Source organism: Arachis ipaensis, chromosome B1 (assembly GCF_059453495.1).
Source record: "Arachis ipaensis isolate K30076 ecotype BB chromosome B1, ASM5945349v1, whole genome shotgun sequence".
NCBI lineage: Eukaryota > Viridiplantae > Streptophyta > Magnoliopsida > Fabales > Fabaceae > Arachis > Arachis ipaensis.
Window position 1 is genome coordinate 145,878,855 of NC_142436.1, and position 24,919 is coordinate 145,903,773.

At 37.6% G+C, this 24,919-nt stretch overlaps 2 protein-coding genes and 1 pseudogene across 3 annotated transcripts; all 3 read left to right on the plus strand.

The window, feature by feature from the left end:
• Positions 1 to 1,863: 1,863 nt before the first annotated feature.
• Positions 1,864 to 3,346, plus strand: LOC107639022 (3-oxo-Delta(4,5)-steroid 5-beta-reductase). Its single transcript, XM_016342435.3, has one exon. The coding sequence runs from the start codon at positions 1,922 to 1,924 to the stop codon at positions 3,047 to 3,049; it is 1,128 nt and encodes a 375-aa protein (XP_016197921.1). The 5' UTR covers positions 1,864 to 1,921; the 3' UTR covers positions 3,050 to 3,346.
• A 14,614-nt stretch (positions 3,347 to 17,960) lies between these two features.
• Positions 17,961 to 19,900, plus strand: LOC107620095 ((S)-8-oxocitronellyl enol synthase CYC2). Its single transcript, XM_016322315.3, has one exon. It carries the CDS (start codon positions 18,507 to 18,509, stop codon positions 19,647 to 19,649), a length of 1,143 nt encoding a protein of 380 aa, XP_016177801.1. The 5' UTR covers positions 17,961 to 18,506; the 3' UTR covers positions 19,650 to 19,900.
• A 3,410-nt stretch (positions 19,901 to 23,310) lies between these two features.
• LOC107639031 (3-oxo-Delta(4,5)-steroid 5-beta-reductase pseudogene) lies at positions 23,311 to 24,662 on the plus strand (annotated as a pseudogene). Its single transcript, XR_015899945.1, has one exon. The product of XR_015899945.1 is annotated as a 3-oxo-Delta(4,5)-steroid 5-beta-reductase pseudogene (transcript).
• Positions 24,663 to 24,919: the final 257 nt, after the last annotated feature.

Below are 24,919 nucleotides of genomic sequence, written 5' to 3' on the forward strand. Positions count from 1 at the left end.
ACTCTATCCCTTCTACTGTTTGATCATGTTGTTGCCCTTTGCTGATAATGTTTTTAGTTTTTATAAATAAATTAGCTTTGTGTTGAACTGCAGTATGTCTTGTTAAAATTAGAATTTTGTTGTTAGAATAATGTGCAATATTTTTAGTTTATTATTATAAAGTGGCTACCATTCACATAAATTTAATTATCATCTAAAATTTTTAATTATCTCCTTATTAAAGTTATTATAATTTTTTTGGTTTTAGGACATTCTCTTATCTTGTTTATTATTTAACTTTTGAATTTATATTTTGATAAGATCACGTAATTTTAGTTGATGACATTTTATATAGTATTTTAAATTTAAAAGATATTTAAATTTTATATTAGACTATAATTATATTTTAAGATATTTATTTATAATTTATTTATTATTTTATTCTAAAACAGTCTTTTGTTGAAGTATAATTGGATTGATTAGATCCGTAAATGAATGAATCAGTAATTAAAACAATTCAATGACTGAACTGATTCTCAAAACTTTCACACTAACACATATATCGATATTTAGGTGTAGTATATATAAATGTAATAAAAAAATTTTATTTTTTATTAAAACACAATTAAATTAAATATAAAAAATACGTATTAAATAAATATCAATATTCAATAAATATTGTGTTCAAAATATGTCTAATATATAAATACATTACTTTATAGCTAATTACTAAATTTTTTTTAGGTATTTTGGAGGATCATGGCCACCTTAGCCCCTTAGTTTTGCGGTTGCTTTTATCGATCTCAAAATCTCAATAATATAATTAGTACTATCGAAATAGACTATTTGAATGCACGTTACCAATATTATTATTTTTTCTTTTTAGTAGCTAAAAGCCTAAAACGGGGCTTAAAAGCCCAACAGAAAATTACATATAAAAAATAAAACGGAGTCTGGAAGCCCCTCTACAATCATCATCTAGTATATATTTGATTTTTCTAGGATAGTTATCTATGAAATAAAAACTTAACTCTCTACCGACACTTCTTTTGACTAACCAATCTGCACACACATTTCCCTCCCTGTAAGTGTGCTTAAAAATCAAAATCCAATCTCTTTCCATCATTAGACCAACACTTCCAATCTTATCTTATTATTTAAAAGCCATGTTGTGCTTAACTCCAATAATATATGCTAACAATAGTCGCGGTTCGGTCCAGTTCTCAATTTTGACCACTCTGAGTCTGACCCATTTTGGACGGATTTACCAAATTTTCAATGGGAACCAGCTCATCTACATTCAGTATAAGGCACGGACCAAGTAATAACAATTATTAAAGTCCTAAATTTATTTTTTTTATTTTTTTTATTTTAATTATTATTTAACTTAATTAAATTTAATTCTTATGCTATCACTTTTTTATATATTTAAATTTTATTCTTAATTAAAAAACTAATAAATTATAACTTAAATAGTCAAATAATGTAATCTTCACATCTTTATTTCTATATATTCGAGTTTTATTTCTAACTAAAAAAAATATTTATTAAAAAAATATTAATAAATATCATAACCTTAGAAAGAAAAATTATTTGCTGTAATAATTTAATGGAAAGTATCTTTATCTTTCTCTTATAACTTTAAGAGAAATATTAAGGGGTAAGTAATTTTTGTGATTTTTTTTTTGGTAATTTAGTAATTTTTGTGATTTGTAGCCATTAAATAGTCATCAATAATGATTTTAATGGTAAAATATTGGAAAAAATTTCATCAAATAGTTCACTTTTCTTTGCTAATTATATACTAACCAGAATTTAACAAAGTTGCTGAAGGAGAGAGTGTATTGTGTATATATAGAGAGAGAGTAATTTCAGCATAAAGATTCAGATATACTAATACTAGTAAACAATTAAACATCAATAATTCACTTCCTTTGTATTCATGGAGAACCAACATTATGTAGCGCTTATAGTTGGAGTCACAGGTATGGTTGGGTTTAACATAGCCCAAGCCTTGAAGAAGCCCGACTGCAAGGGAGGCCCATGGAAGGTTTACGGAGCAGCCCGCCGTCCCCCGCCCGCCACCTGGTTTCCTGCTTCCATCGTGGATGATTTCATCAGCTTCGACGCCGTCGATGCCGCCACCACACAAGCCAGCCTCTCCCCCATAGCCCACGAGGTCACACACCTCTTCTGGGTGGCTCTTCAGTTTCAGGAAGACGAAGAAGCCAACATTGCCACCAACAAAGCCATGCTCCACAACGTTCTTACCACACTCAAATCTTCCCCTTCTTCCCGCCTCACCCACGTAACCCTCCAAACCGGGACAAAACACTACATGGGTCCAATCTTTGACCCGGCCCGGTCAACTCAACTCCTGAGCCATGATCCCCCGTTTCACGAGGACATGCCCCGACTACCGTACCCAAACTTCTACTACGCTCAGGAGGATCTCCTTGCGTCCCACGCGCCTTCTCTGACGTACTCCGTTCACCGATCCTCCATCATAATTGGCGCGTCTTCAAGGAGTGCAATCAACACGCTGGTTATGCTTGGGGCTTATGCCGCGGTTTGCCGCCACCTTACGTTGCCGTTTCGTTACCAAGGAACACGGTACACGTGGGAGCATTTTTGCGACATGACAGACTCCGAGGTTTTAGCGGAGCAGCACGTGTGGGCTGCGGTTACGGATAAGGCCAATAATGAAGCGTTCAATTGCACCAACGGCGACTTGTTTACGTGGAAGAGAATGTGGAAAGTGCTGAGTGAGGTTTTTGATGTTGAGTTTGTTGGGTTTGACGAGAATGATGAAGATAGGGTTGATGTGGTGGAGTTTATGAGAGACAAAGACGAGATTTGGGATGAGATTGTGGAAAAGTATGGACTTGTGAAGACTAAGCTAAAGGAGTTTGCATATTATGAAGCCTTGAAAGTCGTCTTACATTTTGACTTTCAACATGTGTCTAGCATGAATAAGAGTAAGGAATATGGTTTCTTTGGCCACGCCAACACCTTCAAAAGGGTCACATTCTGGGTTCGCAAACTGCGTTTCATGAAGATTATACCCTAGCCACAGTAATATAGATAGAAAACTGCGTTACAGGTGGCACTTAGCAGGTAGCCTTATTAGCCTATTGTTATGTTGAAAATAAAACGCAACAAGCTAGGGGATTCCGTTTATTCCAGTAATTAACTACAACTATCTGATGAACTTTGATCAACTACTATTGAAAGCAGATCCATTTGATGTTAGAAACTTCTTATTTTATTTATTTTTTGAGAATTATCCTCTCATTATAGAATGGTGTCTAGCCCGGCCTTTTTGAAAGTTCATATATTATCAGTTGAATGTTATGGTATCTAAAAAGTTGTGTCTATCTACTAAAAATAGTAAAAAATTAATATTTAATTTAAAAAATATAAAAGTAAATTATTTTTAAAAATTTAAAACTTAGCACAAAAAAATAAATTAGATAAAAATTAGACAATAATTAATAGATACCATAAAATTTCCCATATTATCATTAAAATAGGCCAAATAAAGTTAGCTAATATTAGCTGACCAACTAAAAGTTAATTTTTCAGGCATTCTCTTAATTAGTATATTAATAAATAAGAATGTTAGTTATACACTAAAATCAATTAAAATCAGTTATATATATTTATGTGTAAATATAGAGTTTAATTTATTTTAAATATATATATTTTATATTTTAATATATATTTTATATTTATAATTAATTTTAATATATATTTAGTGTGACTAATTAATAAATATTGATAATTGGACAGTTTAGCTAAATATATATTTTATTTACCTATCTCTTAAGCAAAAATTAAGTGAAACGAAATTCATTAATCTTCTAAGATTAAAAATATTTTTCTTTCAAAATGATATAATAAATAATGCTGACGTGTGATTGTGTGAATATTGGGTTAAAAAATTAAAAAATTATTATAATTTATTATTTTTTATTAACATTTAGTTATTAATTTAATTTTTTTAATTTATTTTTTTTGTTTAATAATCTAACAACATATTTTATTTTATATTTTTAAATCTTAAATATTAGAATTATTCTCCGCGTTCAAATAATTTTAATATACAAGTTCATCCAACCAATTTTAGATCATGCGCTTTTTTTTTTGTTTTCTTCTCCTTTTACGCTGCTACTTCTTCTTCTTCTTGTTTTAAATTCACGCATGTCGTTATCGTCATCGTCCTTATTGTAATTGTTATTGCTGAATTTTTGCCATATTGATGATGTTGTCTGATCCAAAATTGATTTTAGATATGTTTCTGTTCACGATTCAGCCTTGTTTGTGTGCTTATTTTCGAATTGAGTTTTTGTGTCGCAATCATTATGACATTATGTAATTTCGGTTTATTTCTGAGTTAATTGTGTCGCAATTTTTATGTAATTTCAGTTCATTTCTGAGTTAATTATATTGCAGTAGTCCATTAAGTAATTTCGGTTCATTTCTGAGTTAATTGTGTCGCAGTCATTATATAATTTCGGTTCATTTTTGAGTGAATTAAGGTACATTTAGACTCATTGTCCTGCACAATTTAAAACTCTTTCTCCTCATCTTCTACTGCTTCTTCTTGATCTTTTTCTTCTTCATTTTCACCCTCTTATTTTATTTTCTCAAAATTCTTTTTGATTTACTCTCTTGAGAGGGATAAAATCAAGAAAAAGAGAAGAAAATATCAAACAAAAAAGAAGAAGAAACATATTAATGACATTGTTTGATCCAAAATTGATTTTGAATGTATTTTTATTCATGATTTAGTCTTGTTTGTGTGCTTATTTTCGAACTAAGTTTGTGTCTCAATCATTATGGTAAATTTTGGTTTATTTTTTAGTTAATTGTGTCGTAATTGTTATGTAATTTCGGTTCATTTCTGAGTTAATTGTGTCGCAATCCATTATATAATTTCGGTTCATTTCTAAGTTAATTGTGTCGCAATTGTTATATAATTTCGGTTCATTTCTAAGTGAATTAAGGTGCATTTGGACTCGTTATCCTGCACAATTCTTAAGAGGAATAAAACAAAAAAGAAGAAGAAAATATCAAACAAAAAAGAAGAAGAAACATATTAATGACGTTGTTTGATCCAAAATTGGTTTTGGATGTATTTTTGTTCATGATTTAGTCTTGTTTGTACACTTGTTTTCAAACTGAGTTTATGTATCGCAATCATTATGGTAAATTTCGGTTCATTTCTGAGTTAATTGTATCGCAATTGCTATGTAATTTCGATTCATTTCTGAGTTAATTATGTCGCAATTATTATATAACTTCGGTTCATTTCTGAGTGAATAATTAAGGTGCATTTAGACTCGTTTTCCTGCACAATTCAAAACTATTTCTCCTCTTCCTCCTTCACTTTCTATTATAATAACAGCAATAACAACATTAACAAAAGAATGACGATGAGAAAAAAATATGCGAATAAGAAGAAGAACGAGAAAGAAAAAGAGCAGGAGGAGAATGAGAAGGAGAATGAAAAGGAACAGAAGGAGGAGAAGAAACGCGAAAAAGAAGAGAGACAACTAACGTAAATGGTGTGCGCGTGTAATCACGCTCTTTGTAATGAGAGTAGTTTTTGTTAGTGTTGGGCCTATTTGGTTGAATTTGGATGACAATATTATTTAGATGTGTAGCAAATATATAAATATTAGAGGAATGCTAGGGGGCCAGTAATTTTGGTATTTTGTAACCATCAATTGGCCATCAATAGTGTTTTTAATAGTGTGAGATTATATTTAATGGTGAGAAATTACTCACTTTTGTTTTGATGGTTAAGTGCTTGCCAGAAAATACAAAAGTTGTTGGCCCCTAGACTTTTCCTAAATATTAATGGTTAAATAATGACCAAAAATAATAAATTCTAATAATTTTCTATTATTTTTATAAAAAAAATATTATCTGAAACCATATTTTTAGGTAGTACCATAATGAGATTAGATTTTTTTATTTTTTTTATTTGAGAGAAATAAACCGTGAGATTCTATTATATATTTTATAAATAGACTAAAAAATTTATTAAAAAATTTAAAAATATATTTTATATTCTCAATTAAAAAAATTTAAAATATATATCTTCATATCACCCTAAATTAAGTCCGGTTAATAATTAAATTTAGATTCCTATGAAAATAATTAAATAAGTAATCCTCTACTTTTACTTTTGTACAACAGACAAAGCCTATAGTTGATAAGTTTATATATCATGGTGGTTTAGGTTAAGAGGTTTTTTTAAGTGTCTCACATATACTAATAATGCGATTAGAAAAGAAAGACAGAAGGTTACTTGAACAAGTATTTTTATACTAAATTTCATTTTTTTAATCTTTAATCTGAAGACTTAATTAAACATCGTTATAAATCTGAAACCACTGTAAATTTATATCCATTTAAAAACCTCACTCATTTGTCATTTGCTATAAATCTTTTCTTTAACAAAATTAATTTTAATATATTTATAGTATAAAAAAGTTTATATTATTATTTGATTATATATTTTTAATAATAAATTTAAAATTTAATTACATTTTTAATTTATAATATGTTACGGATCTGAACCACAGATCCCGGACCAGGGACTGCATCCGACCCCGGCTACCCGGGTCCGACCCACACCTCGCTCAAAAGGCCCAAAAACCGGCCTTCCAAAGAGCTCCTAACCAACTTTCGAATTCACTCGTCCATATTATCTTAACCAGATAAGATAAGATAAGATACTCATCACCACCTATAAATAGGGGACCCAAGCCCCTCTAGGTAATCATCAATTCCACACACCTTATACCTCTCAGATCCATTCTGACTTGAGCGTCGGAGTGTCTTTGCAGGTACCTCCCCCATTGCTCCAGTCAAGCGACCCAGCTTCGGCCTTGACCCGCAGGTTCCCGATCCACCTTTCAAACCCGTACCAGAGACATCACGTACATTGGCGCCGTCTGTGGGGATCTTGCGCCAGCCGAGCCGGACGGGGGACGCCCTGGAGGAAACCCCCTCAAGCCAGGATGACTCCCAACCGCTTCACCCAACCCCAGAACACCGGGAGGTCACGAACCAAGCAAGAATAGCAAGTACTGTCCACCACACGAACGACCACGTCGTCACGGACCAACGACATCCTGAGAAAGCTAGGGACAAAGCGACGCAGATCATCCAGGACCTCTGCCTCCGAGTCCAGGAGCTCGAAGGCAAACTGACCAATAGAGAAAAACACAACAACGAACACGGAAGCTAGGCAACTTCCAGATCAAGATCTCGCCGCGGCAGGTCCCCAACCCGACGGCCCGATAGGAGAGACGGTCGCAGCGCCTCACGCGACCACGGTCACGAGAAATCGCCGGAACGGCAGTACAACAAGAAACACAACCGCAGTGCTTCCCGAGATCTAAGTCGTCAACGCGACTCAGACGAAGATCGGAGGTACCGAAATACCAAGCGCACAAGAAACGACCACACAATAATGGGAGCTACACCTTTCACAGAAAGAATCCTGAGAGCGAAACTCCGCAAAGGTTTCGACAAACCTACCGACATGAAGTACGATGGGACCAAGGACCCCCAGGAACATCTAACGGCCTTCGAGGCCAGGATGAACCTAGAAGGAGCGGCCGACGCGGTCCGATGCAGAGCCTTCCCGGTAACCCTTGCAGGACCGGCAATCAAATGGTTCAACGCCCTCCCAAACGGATCCATAGCCACTTTCCACGATATAACACGAAAGTTCATGGCCCAATTCACAACTAGAATCACCAAAGCCAAGCACCCCATCAGCTTGCTAGGGGTCACGCAAAAACAAGAATAATCCACAAGGAAATACCTCGACCGCTTCAACGACGAATGCCTAACGATCGACGGACTCACGGATTCCATCGCAAGCCTTTGCTTAACCAACGGACTCATAAACGAAGATTTTCGCAAACACCTCACCACCAAACCAGTATGGACCATGCACGAGATCCAGAATGTCGCGAAAGATTACATCAATGACGAAGAAGTCAGCCAGGTTGTCGCCGCCAACAAACGGCAACACGGCAACACCCAACACGGCAACTCGGCTTCTCGCCAAAATGCACCACCCAAAGAGAATCAAAGGGACCACCCCAAACTGACAAATACAAACCGACCACCGAGAATCGGCAAATTCTCTAATTACACGCCCCTGACAGCACCAATTACCGAAATATACCACCAAATAGCAGATCGAGGCATCATTCCGAAAGCCCGACAACTCAAAGAAAGGACGGGAGGCAACAAAACCCTCTACTGCGACTACCACCGAGGTTACGGTCACAGAACACAAGATTGTTTCGACCTTAAAGACACCCTCGAACAAGCCATACGAGACGGCAAACTCCCAGAATTTGCCAAAATCATCAGAGAACCAAGACGTGCAGAAAGAGACAGGTCGCCGGAAAAAGACGGGCGTAACCCGAGAACCCATAAGCAACCCCCCAGGGAAAGCTCAGAAGACGACCCGACCATCATAGTAAACGTCATCACGGGCAAGGACATATCAAGCAAGTCGAAACTAATGATGAAAAAAGATCTCAAAGTAATGGCTGTCAGAAACCAGACTCCAACCATTGCAGCCGACAACACGATAACCTTCTTACCAGAGGATTGCCAGCACGGCACCTCGGCCGAAGATGCCCCCTTCGTCATCTCGGCCAGAATCGGAACAGGACTAGTACGAAGGATACTGGTGGACACCGGGGCGGACTCGAACATCCTCTTCCGAGGAGCCTTCGACAAGCTCGGGCTCCACAACGACAACCTCCAAACACACCGCAACGGCGTCACGGGACTCGGAGACAACTTTCTCAAACCAGACGGCTCAATCACCCTTCCCATCACCATAGGAACAAGCAACCAAAAGAAGACAGTCCTATCTGAATTTGTAGTCCTAAAAGACTCCACAGCCTATAACGTGATTCTCGGAAGAAAAACAATCAACGACTTCTCCGCAGTCATCTTTACCAAATACCTCCTCATGAAGTTTAGAACCGACGACGGCTCCGTCGGTACCATCCACGGGGACCGAGAAGTCGCAGCCGAATGCGACAACACCAGCCTAGCTCTAAGGAAGAAATCCCGAGATGCGGCCGAGGTATTCCTGGCCGACCTGGATGCCCGCCAAGACGACCAACCCAGGCCAGAACCAGAAGGAGACATGGAAAAGCTACAGATAGGGCCAACCAAGGAGGAATACACCTTCATTAATAGGAACCTCCCATACGATCTTAAAGAAGAACTCTCCCAACTCCTGAAGAAAAATAGAGACTTGTTCGCATTTACACCAGCCGACATGCCGGGAATAAACCCCGACCTTATGTCCCACCGGCTAGCCGTGGACCCCAAAGCTAAACCAGTGGCACAAAGGAGACGAAAAATGTCATCAGACCGAGCCGCCGAGGTCAAAAAGCAAGTTAAAGCCCTAATCGAAGCCAACTTCATCAGGGAACTCCCCTACACGACATGGCTAGTCAACGTCGTACTAGTAAAAAAATCTAACGGGAAATGGCGAATGTGCGTCGACTACACGGACCTCAACAAAACCTGCCCGAAGGACGCCTTCCCCTTACCAAACATCGACGGATTGGTAGACGCCGCATCCGGCCACCGATACCTCAGCTTCATGGACGCATATTCCGGCTACAACCAGATCCCGATGCACCAACCAGACGAAGAAAAAACAGCGTTCATCACCCCAGACGGGACATACTGCTACACAGTGATGCCCTTCGGCCTGAAAAACGCTAGAGCCACCTATCAAAGACTTGTCAACAAGATATTTCAAAACCTATCCGGAAGCAAACTAGAAGTCTACATAGACGACATGCTCGTCAAGACCGAATCCGGCGAGCAACTCACCAACGACCTTAAGGTCATAATGAACACTCTACGAAAGCACCAAATGTGACTCAACCCGGCAAAATGTGCCTTCGGGATGGAGGCATGGAAGTTCCTCGGCTTTATGATCACGCAACGCGGAGTCGAAGCAAACCCAGAGAAATGTCGCGCCATCCTCGAAATGACGAGCCCAAAAAACCTTAAAGACATCCAAAAGCTCACCGGCCGATTGACGGTGTTATCACGCTTTCTCGGGGCATCGGCTCAAAAAGCGATCCCTTTCTTCAAACTAATGAAAAAAGGGGCCCCTTTCAAGTGGGAGACGGAATGCGAAGAAGCGTTCCAACATTTCAAGAGAGTCTTAGCGGAACCACCAATCCTCGCCAAACCCCAGACAGAGGAAACACTCTACCTGTACCTCTCCATAACGGAGGAGGCACTCGCAGCAGCGCTCATCCGTGAAAACGAGAAAAAAAGAATAAAAACCCGTATACTTCATAAGCAGAGTCTTACAGGATGCGGAAGCTCGCTACTCACGCTTAGAAAAACTAGCTTTCGCACTCCTCATAGCCTCCCGGCGCCTACGACAATACTTCCAAGCTCATTCCGTGACGGTCCGAACCGACCAAGCGGTCAAACAGGTACTACAAAAACACGACCTAGCGGGCAGAATGCTAGCATGGTCCATCGAACTATCCCAGTTCGATATCAAGTTCGAACCCTGATACGCGATCAAAGCACAAGCCATGACCGACTTTATCGCCGAAATAACACCAGGAGACTCCACCCCCGAATCATGGAAGCTATACGTTGACGGCTCCTCGAACATCACTTCCGGAGGCGCCGGAGTCATTCTCGAAAGCCAAAATGGAGTCGTGATCGAACAGTCAGTACGATACAAATTCCCAGTCTCAAACAACCAGGCAGAATACGAGGCCCTCTTGGAGGCCTAGCCCTAGCCCGGGAAGTCGGAGCAAAGGTCCTAGAAGTAAATACCGATTCGCAGGTAGTCAGCTCCCAAATTAACGGAGACTACCAGACACGAGATCCCCTACTCCAACAATACCTCACCAAGGTAAACAAACTAAAAGAAGGATTCGAGCACGTTACCATACAGCACGTTCCTAGGGAACGAAACGCCAGGGCAGACCTACTTTCCAAACTAGCCAGTACCAAACCAGGACACGGCAACAAATCGCTAATCCAGAAAGTCGTTAAATCACCCTCCGTGTCAACGATGACCAACGCTCCTCTGACACTCTCGAACCAGGGATCTTGGACCTACCTTATCCTACAGTACCTCCTTGACGGAACACTGCCGCCGGATCCCAAAGAGGAAAAATGAATAAAAAGGGAAGCCGCCAACTATACAGTTGTCACAGGACAGCTATACAAACGTGGACTCTCGCAACCCCTGCTCAAATGTGTCGAACCTGAGAACACAGAGTACATACTTCACGAAATCCACGAAGGCTGCTGCGGCCACCACGTCGGAGGCAAAACATTAGCCCAAAAAGTCATCAGGGCAGGCTGCTTCTGGCCCACGGTTATCCGGGATTCCATACAAATAGTTAAAATCTGCGACAAATGCCAAAGGCACGCCAATATCCACTAAGCCGCCCCACACCAGCTCAGCATCATATCGGCAGAACGGCCGTTCGGCACCTGGGGGATCGACCTCGTCGGACCCTTCCCTACAGCACCCGGTCAACTCAGGTACCTCATCGTCGCCATAGACTACTATACCAAATGGATCGAAGCCGAACCCCTGGCCTCCATAACGGCAACCCAATGCCGAAAATTTCTCTGGCGACAGATCATCACCCGATTCGGGATCCCCGAGATCATTATCTCGGACAACGGAACCCAATTTGTTGACAAAAAGTTCAGAGAATTTTTGGAAGGGCTACATGTATCTCACCGTTTCAGCTCGGTAGAACACCCCCAAACAAATGGACAGGTGGAATCCGCAAACAAAATAATCGTCAAAGGACTCAAAAAGCGGCTCGACGAAGCCAAAGGACTATGGGCCGACGAACTCGGATCGGTCCTATGGTCATACCGAACCACACCTCAAACGACCACGGGAGAAACACCTTTCCGATTAACATACGGAGTGGAGGCGGTCATCCCGGTAGAAATCGGAGACCCAAGCCCCAGAAAAACGGTCGGCGGTTACGACGAGGAAGCAGAACGAGATCTCATCGACGAAGAAAGAAGCATAGCTCATATCAAAAGAGCTAGCCCTAAAACAGAGAATCAGCTTAAGATACAACCATGGCGTCGTCCGACGAGAATTCGCAACCGACGACCTCGTCCTACGACGAAACGATATCGGTCTCCCGACCCCAGGAGAAGGGAAACTCACTCCCAAATGAGAAGGACCATACAGAATAAAGGCGGTAATCGGAAAGGGAGCATATAAACTCGAACGACTTAACGGCGATGAAGTCCCAAGGACCTGGAACGCCTCCAATTTACGGCGATACTACACTTAGGCCGACCTAACTAGGTCACCCCCTTGTCCTTTATTTATTTATATACCTTCCCATTTTACGACTCTTGAATTTTAATTTTCGCTTAAGTATCAAACCCGGGTACTCTTTCCCCCCAAAAAGTGGAGGGTTTTAACGAGGCCCAACCATTAATAAAAATTCCATTAAAAGCTATTTCTACCTTTCTAAAGTGTCCCAAATACGGAACAAAGTCACGGCCACAACCGGGGGACTGATCACCCCCCAGGCCCAACACACGGATATCCAAGAAAAACCCGACCAAACGGCGGGCCAAGGGAACGAATAAAACACACGGAACAGCTTAAAACGGAACATACCAAAGGCTCGAACGGCCAAAAATACTTTGAAACGGAACATACAAAAGGCCTGAACGGCCGAAAATACCATTAAGCGGAGTCCAATGTTACGAAGTAAACAATTACACGGCCCCTGGCCATCCAAAATATTCAAAACAGTTCAAAATAAAATCCAAAAAACAAAGATAGAAAACTACTCGAGGTCGACAATCTGGCCGTCGCGAACAGTCTTAAAAGCTCCCATCACGGACACATCCACATCCGGAGCCAACACTAAAGCCTGAGCCCTCATAGTCTCCTCAGTAGCTGCAATCGCATCCTTTGCATCAGCCAGTAACTCCGTCTTCTCCTTCTTTAAGGCAACAACCTCGGCCTTCAAAGTCTCCGACTCACTGAGAAGTACGGCAGCCTGAGAACCCGCATCAGAAGCCCACTGCCGCTCCTCTGCCAATTGAGAAAGAAGCGAAGTCTCGACCTCGGAAAGTCGGAGAATCTCCGCCCCGGCTTCCTCAGAGGACTTCACCGCCCTCTCCCTCGCAACTTTGGCAGCCTCAAGCTTCTCCTTCAGCTTAGCCACCTCAGCCTGAGAGTGGCGGAGCTTCTTATCCAACAAACCGACCTGAGCCATCACGGGCTCAGCTTTCCGAACAACAACGGCAGACCGAAGGAGAGCACGATACACCGACTTGGCCTGGAACGAAACATCACAGCCATCAAAAAACGGCTCCGTACCAGGCATCAAGTATTGATCAATGAACCCCGGGGCATCGAAACGTCGATCCATCACGCTAGGCACAAGACCCTCATCCTTAAAAGTCTCGTTGCTCGGCTCCTCAGACCTCTTTCTCTTCCGAGAAGCCTCAGCAGCTGTCACCACGACGACCTCAGGTGAGTTCGCAGGACCAGGAGAAATCTGAGCATCGGTCCGCACACCCGAAGAAACTACCTCTTGAGAAGCAGCCTGAGACCCCACGGCGGGATTGGAAACAGGAGTAGCCGGAGACGACGACCCCTCCTCCCGGCCCATCGCCGCCTTCAGCCGTGCTAAGGAAGTCAAACCACCAGCCATCTCAACTGAAAGAAAACAAAAAAACAATCCCAAGTTACAAAAACGGAAAAACAAAACATAAATACCAAGAAAAGGACAGACACACACCAACATATGACCGACAAGCAACCGGATCTCCCATCACATCCCGAGGATTAAGAGGGCGATCCCCAAACAATTGCCACAATACAAGAGCGACATCCCATTCCTCCGAAGTCAGGAACTCTTGCGTAACCCGAGTAAAAATCGACGGCCCCGCCTTAAAATTCCAATAGGTAGGAAACCGCCGCTCACCCTCCAATGTCAACCAAAAAGGATGATGCCCTCTTGCGAGACGAACCTTAAAATATTCACTCTTAAAACCATGAAAGGAATCTTCATACAAACCGAAGACCCGACGATGAGGCTGAGCTCTAAAAGACACATACCCCTTCTTATGCTTCCCCTCCTTGGTCGGAAGGGTACACAAGAAGAGGAAAAGAAAAACGTTCACCGAAGCAGGAAGCTCCAAAAAATCGCAAACAAGCTCGAAAGACCGTATTGCCGCCCAGCTATTCGGATGTAGCTGGAACGGCGCCACGGAGCACCGGCTCAATAACTGCTGAACAAATGGAGAAAAGGGGAGCCAAACGCCAAGCCGGGTAAACATCGCCTCGTAGACCCACATCTAATCCGGCACACTCGGGGAGTCCAGATTGGTATAGCAAACCCTCTCGTCAACCCCAGGGAGGAAAAGCTCGTAATGGCGTTCGGCGTCACCACCCCCACAAACAGCTCCTTGATCACGGAGCCGTTGGAGGTCCTCCTCCGTCATCCGCGACGGCGTCCCCCACACGTCACTAGTGACCCAAGAGAAAAGGTCGGGGACACCCCCCGCCGGGGCCACCGGATCCCTCACACCTTCAGTCCTTCGACGAGCCCATACCTAAAATAGCGACGAACACCACCGTCAGCCAAACCCCGCGGCAGAAAACGGTGGATCAAACCAAACAGACACCACTAGACACCACCAATTATACGGTGGCGCTCGCCCCCCTTACAAAACCCACTACCCCAACAAGAACTATCTACCATAATACAATGCCATCATACACAAAAAAAAAAAAACAATTCTAACCTACACTAAGCAGAGACAAAACAAAATAAAGGAAGACAAAGCATAAATCACAAGAGGAAACAAAAAGAAGCAGAAGAGCACCAACCTGATAAATGCAAGGAAATAAATCAGAGGAGAAAATGCCACGGCAGAAGATCAACCAAAGCCACAGAATGCGAAAGGAAAAGAAGAAAAAACTCTTTCGGAGAAGAAAAGAGAAATGAAGAGGGAACTAAAGGAAGAAAGAAACGAAGAGGGAACTAAAGGAAGAAAACCAAAACGGTTTCGAAAAAAGCAAAATAACGCAAATACCCCTGAAAAGAAAAGGAAACATAAGGGCAATAGAGGAAAACGTCCCCTCACAATAAATGCCCCCTCGGAAAGAGAAACTAATAAATCGCGCCTCAAAGAACGCAACGGGCGCAGCAGACACGGAAGAGTCATGACAAACCAAAACGGTCAGACGAATCTTCCACGGAACGAAACCGAGGCGCCGACCTCCTCTCAAAAGAACCAAACGACCTTTCGAGAAAGGCCAAAAGCCTAGCCCACGGTAAAAGTAATATCTCCCAGCGACAGACCGACCTCGCTCGCTCTCCCGCTGCGGGGGCAACTGTTACGGATCTGAACCACAGATCCCGGACCAGGGACTGCACCCGACCCCGGCTACCCGGGTCCGACCCATACCTCGCTCAAAAGGCCCAAAAACCGACCTTCCAAAGAGCTCCTAACCAACTTTCGAAATCACCCGTCCATCTTATCTTAACCAGATAAGATAAGATAAGATACTCATCACCACCTATAAATAGGAGACCCAAGCCCCTCCAGGTAATCATCAATTCCACACACCTTATACCTCTCAGATCCATTCTGACTTGAGCGTCGGAGTGTCTTTGCAGGTACCTCCCCCCATTGCTCCAGTCAAACGACCCGGCTTCGGCCTTGATCCGCAGGTTCCCGATCCACCTTTCAAACCCGTACCAGAGACATCACGTACATAATATACAATTGATTATTGTATATTTACATTAAAAATACATTAAAAAATAAATTTTAAAAGAATATATTTAATAAAAAAAATTAAGACTCAGCATTATTAGTGCTAACTTAGGCTTCTGCACTGTAACCATAGTTAAATTATGAGGTGTTCTTTTTGGTATGAAATTAGTTTTTTTCATATATATTTTTTCAATCTCTCCATTGAAATAGTTTCAAAAGCTACAGTTTTGTTATGCTTGTAAGAAAATTATGACCTTCATGTATCTCGAGCTATTATTGCAGTTATTAAAAACAGGTTCATCAGATTCTTAAGTTAAGAGCTTCATCATGTTTTTTCGTGAAATAAATGTTTGTACTGATCATGTAGCGACCAAAAGACATAATTCACTATTTAGTAGTCATTTCTTTTATAATTTATCATCCTGTTTTTCTTTTTGTTTTGTCTGATACCATGGGCACCTTTTTTTTTTAAATAGTTTCTGTGCAGTGTCGTTGGATTTTAGCCCCGTTGATCATAAAAAAAAATATTACAAAGTTAATATTACAGTCAATATTTAACACACACACACAAAATTTAAAACTCTTAAAAATTATAATATTTAAAACTCGGTTAAAAAATTTTTATAATCCAAACTTAATAAATTCATTTTTATTCATTTTTATTAAGACTCTTTTGGCAACCTTTACCGACTACAATATTAGGTCCTTTAGATGATATCATTGTCTTTTAATAATGAGTAATTATCTAAATCATCGGTCTTTTGAAATTTTTAAAATTGGATACTTTAGTTCTCAAATTTTAAAATGTACAAAATAGTTCAATAGGTATTTCAAATGTTTGTGATACAAAGAGTTTAAGTATTATTTAAAATTTATTAGTTTATATTTTTAGAATGTTCAATTTAATTTGATATATTTTAATTTTATTTATTTAGTTATTGAATTAGATTTTATGTTTTTGGGTTTAGAATTTTCTTTGTTTTAACTTAATAAGAAATTATAAATACCTCATAAACTATTGTAGTTATCATACGAAGAGATTAAAAAAGTGACAAATCACTTTTTGGTTTCGTGATGAAATTATAGTATAAACAAGTAAGGTTGAATGAGTCTCTGTTTTGTTACATAAGGAAATTGAGCAGAAGGTAGGTTAAATGAGTCTCTCTGATTCAATTTTCAAATTATAGTGTGGACAAGTTAAGTTGAGGAATCTCTTTTTTGTAAAATGAAGAAATTGGATAGAAAGTAGAGTAATTTTTTTATATTCAATTTCAATCTATCTTTTTGTTTTCTATTTTCTATTTTTAATTTCAATTCATCTTTTTTATTTCAATTTTTATCTTCTTGTTTATTATTAGTTGTCATTTCGTATCACGGTCTCCAACGTTTATTTCCATTAAACAATACAATCTCCTTGCGTTAGTCAACGACGACAACAATGGTTGAAACGTTAACTCACGTACGTGATCATTAAATATCCACATGTGCACTTTAGACAAACCAGTCTCTAAAATAAAATACAAAACAATATCCAAAAAATTTAAATAATTTCAAAATAATTCCCGTAAAATTTTAAAATTTTAAAATAATCATTTTAAAATTATTTATATATAATTATTTTTAAATTAATAAATTTTAATTTCTAAAATTTTTAGTCTATATTTCTTAAATTTGATTATTTATACACAAAATTTTTTTATGTATTTTTAAAATAAATTATAAATTAATTAAAAAAATACTACTTTTCAAAAAAATATAAATAATTTAAAATAAATGAACCCATATATTACTTTTGACTATACAAAATATTACTTTAAATTTTTAAGGAACTACTGTTGCTCACATACATAAACACTTGATGATTATATGTATAAGTTAACGTTTCACGTAACTAATGAAAATGAAGGAAATTGTATTACTATTATCTAACAGAAATAATAATTGAAAATTATTTTATGTATTTAAAATTAATGTCTAAATTTAAAAATTTCGAACTGATTTAGCAATTCCTCCTTGATAATAATATACCAAAAATTTATACTTTTTTGTAGGTACTCGATCCTACCCGCGGATTATAGACAAGATACACTAACAATTTGATGATAATTCAAAATAGAATTGATTTTTATATAAAAAAAATATTAAATTAGTAATTAATGATTTTTTTTAGTGACTAAGGATCTTTTACATTTAGTGAGAGGTCTTTGGTTCAACATTCACTTAAAATATATTTTTATATAAGTATATAATATATACATATATAGAGTGCGGGTTGGTCGGATGAAACTCAACCTGCACCCTACCTACCCACACAAAAATCCTATCCGCATCCTACCCTATCAACAGCAGATCGAATTGACAACCCTACCCAATCGAATAGGATCAGATTAAATACCCGCGAGTAGGTACATATTCCCACCCTTCGTACCGTAAAAGGTTTAAGACATAAGGGGCTCAAAAAATTTACAAAGGTATGCTGTGGCAACAACTAAAAAAGCAAAACGACGTTCACTTCATAACAAATGGAGATATTTTTTTATATCCCCAGTTCCCTCCGGCTCTCAGCCTCTGACACACATCCCAATAATAATAATGATAATAATAATAATAATAATAAAAGGATTATAAGGCTACACTCTCTGCTCCTTTTCTCCAGTTAGGTATTTACTTAGCTTGATCAGTTGTCAAATCTCATGGAGAAGCAGAACCACCAACCCTCCGTCGTAGCACTTGTCGTTGGAGTCACAGGCATGGCTGGTCTCAGCCTAGCCCAGGCCCTAAAGCACCCCGATTGCCTTGGAGGCCCATGGAAGGTTTATGGCGCCGCCCGATCCCAGCCCACTTGGTTCCCTCCTTCCACCGTTGACCACTTCATCGCATTCGACGCCGTTGACTCCGCCAGCACGCACTCCAACCTCTCCCCCATAGCTCACGAGGTCACCCACCTCTTCTGGGTCACCGTTCAGTTCCCCGGCGACGAAGAAGCCAACGTCGCCGTCAACACAACAATGCTCCACAACGTCCTCACCACCCTCAAATCCTCACCTTCTTCCCGGCTAAGCCACGTCACCCTCCAAACCGGGACTAAACACTACATGGGCCCAATCCAAGACCCCACCCGGTCCAACCAACTCGTTGGCCACGAACCACCTTTTCACGAGGACATGCCCCGACTCCCTTACCCGAATTTCTACTACGCGCTGGAGGACCTCCTTGCATCCCACGCGCCATCACTTACCTACTCAGTGCACCGCTCGTCCATTATAATTGGCGCGTCTTCAAGAAGCGGCCACAACGCGCTTGTTATGGTGGGTGCTTACGCCGCGGTATGCCGGCACCTGGGAGTGCCGTTTCGGTACCCGGGGAACCGGTACACGTGGGAGCATTTCTGTGACATGACGGATGCACGTGTGCTGGCGCAGCAGCACGTGTGGGCTGCGGTTACCGAGAAGGCCAAGAACGAAGCGTTTAACTGCATGAACGGAGATTTGTTCACGTGGAAGAGCATGTGGAAATTTTATAGTGAAGTTTATGATGTTGAGTTCAAATTCTATCGCACCGCTATAAGACCGGCTATGTTTTATGATACAGAATTTTTGGCGGCTAAAGGGGAGTACGAGTATAAGTTGAGTGTGGCAGAGATAAAAATGTTGAGATGGATGAGTGGTCATACGCGATTGGATAAAATAAGGAACGAAGATATAAGAGAGAGAGTTGGAGTAGCACCTATTGTAGAAAAGATGGTTAAATTACATCTCAGGTGGTTTGGACATGTGAGAAGAAGACCGATAGAACATCCAGTCAGGAGGGTGGATGAGATGGAAGATGGACAATGAGCGAAAGGCAGAAGAATACCTAAGAAGACCATCTATGAGGTGGTCAAACAAGATCTACATGTAAACGGTCTCTCTGTTAACATGATACATGACAGAACACAATGGTATCGTTTAATTCATGTAGCCGACCCCACTTAGTGGGACAAGACTTTGTTGTTGTTGTTGTTTGTAATATACAATTGATTATTGTGTATTTAATTATATTAAAATAATTAAACAATAAATTCTAAAAGAATATATTTAATAAAAAATATTGAGAGTTAGCAATACAAAATTAATATTACATTCAATATCTAACATAAAAAAATTAAAACTCAAATTAAAAAATATTTAAAAGTTAAACTTAATAAAATTCATTTTTATTAAACTTCGTTGTAGATTTTTTTGGCAACCTTTACTTGCTACAATATTAGGTTCCTCAGACACTAACATTATTAATAATGAGTAATCATCCAAATCAGTCAATAAAATATTTAAAATTAGACATTTTAATTTTTTAAATTTTAAAATGTACAAAACAGTTTTTAACATTTATTTTCGTTAGAGAATATAGTCTCCTTCTATTAATCAATAACGACGACTGGTGATCTAAAACGTTAACTCATACACGTAGTCGTTAAGTATTCACATGTGTAATCTGAACAAATCAATTTCTAGAGTAAAGTATAAAACAGTCTTCGAAAAATTTAAAAAATTTTAAATTAGTTCCTAAAAAATTTTTAAAATATCAAAATAATTCTTTTAAATTATTTATATATAATTATTTATAAATTAATAAATTTTAATTTTTAAAATTTTTAGTCTATATATCTCAAATTTCATTAGTTATGCACAAAGTTTTTTTTATATATTTTCAAAATAAATTATAAATTAATTTAAAAAAACACTGATTTTAAAAAAATAAATAATTTAAAATAAATAAACCTATATATTACTTTTGACCATACAAAATAGTAATTTAATTTTTAATTTATAGATAACATACTTTTTTATCATTTTTTAATGATGATCAAAAGAATGAGCTAGTATTGTTTGAAAAAATAAAAGAACTCTCATTTAACATAAATTTTTCACATAAATAACTTGAAAATATTTGTGCAAATGTTTATAAAAATAATACTTCAGAACTTGCATGTAATACGAACTAAGTCACCTATGAAATTCAATTTGTAAATTTTAGTCAATCACAATGTCAATGTGGATGATTTATAAACTTTTGATGTGAAGCTCCTAATATTTTGCAATACTTAAAAAAAATATCTTAGTAAATCTAAGTGTTCTGTTTATATTTTTTAGTAAAAAATTTTAAAATTTATTGATTGTAATGTTGCATAAAATAGACTTATAGTTAAAATTGTTTGTGTTACTATAATTAGTAATTACACAAAGAAAAAATAGATTTTTTTTCACTTAGAAATAATTTTTCTAAGTTTATTTGATTTCAATATCTTAAAAATTTAGGTATATAAATAATAGTCTTTATAATCAAATGACATGTTAGATTGAGTTGTTATTATTATGATTTCTATATCACCTCGATATAGTTATCATATGTTAGTAATTAAATAATAATATATTTTATATATTTTAGTATTAATAAATAAAATAATATTTTAATTTCTATTTTGTTATTTTTTATATTTTTATTTATTATATATTTTTATAATATTTTATTATTTTGACTGATAGAAAATATTATAAGACATGAACTTTTGAAAAAGATTAAAAATATTTGAAGAGATGGTTTTCGAAATTTTTAAAATTTTTTAAGAATTGTTTTGAGATTTTTTCATGTTAGCAATCACCATTAGTAACTAATGGAGGAAGACGGTATTATCTAACAGAAGTAAACGTGATGTTCGAGAGAAAATTTGAACATTAATGAAAAAGTAGTTTAAATTTGGATATTCTTTATGCTTACATACTCTCCTTGGCACTAAACTGTGTTGTTCCTTATTGTATTAAATGCTAAATATTAATTATATAGTAAAAATTATAATAACTTTTTTAGATATTATTTTAATTTTCTACTCATTTATATTTAAATTAATTATATTTTTTATTATTCATAATTATTAATATAAATATAATTAAATATATATAAATAAAAAAATCAAATATTTTTATTAACTATAATATAAATATCTTTTTATAATTATATGATATTTATTAATATTATTTTTGAATAAATACATATAGTATATAACAATATAATAAATATAAACTAATTAATTGGTTATTAAAATAAAAAATATTTACTTTAATATAAAAATAAAATTAAAAAATTTTTATAATAAAAAATATTAAAATTTTATATATTTATTTAATAGTAATTAGATTATAACTTATTGATTATAATTTGTTAAAATTTGATTGTTTTTAAAATATGAGTGAAGATATATATTTTTTAAATTTTAATTTTAGATTTTAGATTATTTTATATTTTTTATTTATGTAAAATTAGTTTCGTCAGTTTAACCAATAATTTATTAGTTAAACCAATAAAGTAATAAACCAATAATCTAATTAGGGTTGACAATCTATACCCTACTTGCGGGTATTCAACTGGACCAATCCGTTCGAGTAGGGTTGTCTACCCAATCCGCTGCGGATATAGTAGGGTGCGGTGCGGGTTTACCTGCGGATAGAATAGGGTACAGGTTCAGGGTATATCCTACACTACCCTATCCGCACCCTTAGACTTTCTCATATATTATATAACATATATGTAAAAGTTATGTATGTAGTAAAGAAAGTGAATGTTGAAGTCACAATCTTTCTCTTATAAAAACTTGAAATAACTACTAAATTAGTTGATAATCATATTATTTGTAATTTTATGTTAGATTTTTTTAAGATTTTATTGTATTTAATTTTAATTTAAATTTAGCTTTTTATTTCCTATTTTATTAATATGTATAAAATTTAAAATAGTTAAATTTTATATTTGTTTAAATTTTTTTATTTTTCTGCGGGTAAAGTCGGGTCGAATAAGGGTTTAAAACCTTAGGATGCGATTAGGGTTAGAGTTGAGAAATTCTCAACTTGCAAATAAGATAAAGTAAAATTTTAAAAAAAAATTTCAATTCACGAATAAGATTAAGATATAGAATCCAAACCCTACCCTACTCTAATCATTGCCCGCCCTAAATCTAATTGGTTTAATTAACGATTAGGTTATGACAACTATCATCCGAACCTCCTCATCCACATACATCTATTCTTTCAAGTCAGCTAGATTTGATAATGGTTAAAGCATGTGAAAGTTTCGTGGCTTTAGGAAACACCTCTTTTGTGGCAGGCATTGCAACACAAAAGATATGTTTAATTATTATTTGTCAGTTTTAATAATTTTTATTGATTTAATTTAATTTATATTTATTATATCTTCTAAATATATATTAAAAAGTTAATAAATTATAGTTTAAATAATCAAATGACATAGTTTTTATATTTTTATTTTTTTGAATTTGAGTTTCACTCCTAATTAAAAAAAAAATATCTATTAAAAAATATTAATAAATATCATAATCTTAAAAAGAAAATTTATTTGCTGTAATTTAATGGAAAGTAATCAAAGTATCTGTATCTTTCTCTTATAACTTTAAAGATCTTCAATGTACAATTGAGAAGGAGAGAGTGTATATATATAGAGAGAGTAATTTCAACATATCAGATTCAGATTTACTAATACTATAGTAAACAATTAAACATCAATAATTCACTTCCTTTGTATTCATGGAGAACCAACATTATGTAGCGCTTATAGTTGGAGTCACAGGTATGGTTGGGCTTAACATAGCCCAAGCCTTGAAGAAGCCCGACTGCAAGGGAGGCCCATGGAAGGTTTACGGAGCAGCCCGCCGTCCCCCGCCCGCCACCTGGTTTCCTGCTTCCATCGTGGATGATTTCATCAGCTTCGACGCCGTCGATGCCGCCACCACACAAGCCAGCCTCTCCCCCATAGCCCACGAGGTCACACACCTCTTCTGGGTAGCTCTTCAGTTTCAGGAAGACGAAGAAGCCAACATTGCCACCAACAAAGGCATGCTCCACAACGTTCTCACCACACTCAAATCTTCCCCTGCTTCCCGCCTCACCCACGTAACCCTCCAAACCGGGACAAAACACTACATGGGCCCAATCTTTGACCCGGCCCGGTCAACTCAACTCTTGAGCCATGATCCCCCGTTTCACGAGGACATGCCCCGACTACCGTACCCAAACTTCTACTACGCTCAGGAGGATCTCCTTGCGTCCCACGCGCCTTCTCTGACGTACTCCGTTCACCGCTCCTCCATCATAATCGGCGCGTCTTCAAGGAGTGCAATCAACGCGCTGGTTAAGCTTGGGGCTTATGCCGCGGTTTGCCGCCACCTTAGGTTGCCGTTTCGTTACCCGGGAACACGGTACACGTGGGAGCATTTTTGCGACATGACAGACTCCGAGGTGTTAGCCCAGCAGCACGTGTGGGCAGCGGTTACGGACAAGGCCAAGAATCAAGCGTTCAATTGCACCAATGGTGACTTGTTTACGTGGAAGAGAATGTGGAAAGTGCTGAGTGAGTTGTTTGATGTTGAGTTTGTTGGGTTTGGTGAGAATGATGAAGATAGGGTTGATGTGGTGGAGTTTATGAGAGACAAAGACGAGATTTGGGATGAGATTGTGGAAAAGTATGGACTTGTCAAGACTAAGCTAAAGGAGTTTGCATATTATGAAGCCTTGAAAGTAGTCTTACATTTTGATTTTCAACATGTGTCTAGCATGAATAAGAGTAAGGAATACGGTTTCTTTGGCCACGCCAACACCTTCAAAAGGGTCACATTCTGGGTTCACAAACTGCGTTTCATGAAGATCATACCCTAGCTATAGTAATATAGATATATCTTATCAGTCTATTGTTATGGTGAAAATAAAACGCAACAAGCTAGGGGATTCCCTTTATTCCAGCAATTAAATACAACTATATGTGATGAACTTTAATCAACTATTGAAAGCATGCCCAGTTGATGTTAGAAACTTCTTATTTTATTTATTTTTTAAAAATTGTCCTCTCATTATAGAATGGTGTCTAGCCCAGCCTTTTTGAGAGTTCATATATCATCATCAAGATAGGCCAAAGTTAGCTAACATTAGCTACTCCTGGGAAGAAAACCATATTTGGCAAATTGATAAACTCAGTAACTAGAAGTTAATTTTTTAGACATTATCGTAATTAGTATATTAATAAATAAGAATACTAATGGTATACTAAAATCAATAAATTAATA

Excerpts from the sequence above, each read along its gene's own strand:
- LOC107620095 (XM_016322315.3), top strand. The coding sequence starts at position 18,507 with ATGGAGAAGCAGAACCACCAACCCTCCGTCGTAGCACTTGTCGTTGGA.
- LOC107639022 (XM_016342435.3), top strand. The coding sequence starts at position 1,922 with ATGGAGAACCAACATTATGTAGCGCTTATAGTTGGAGTCACAGGTATG.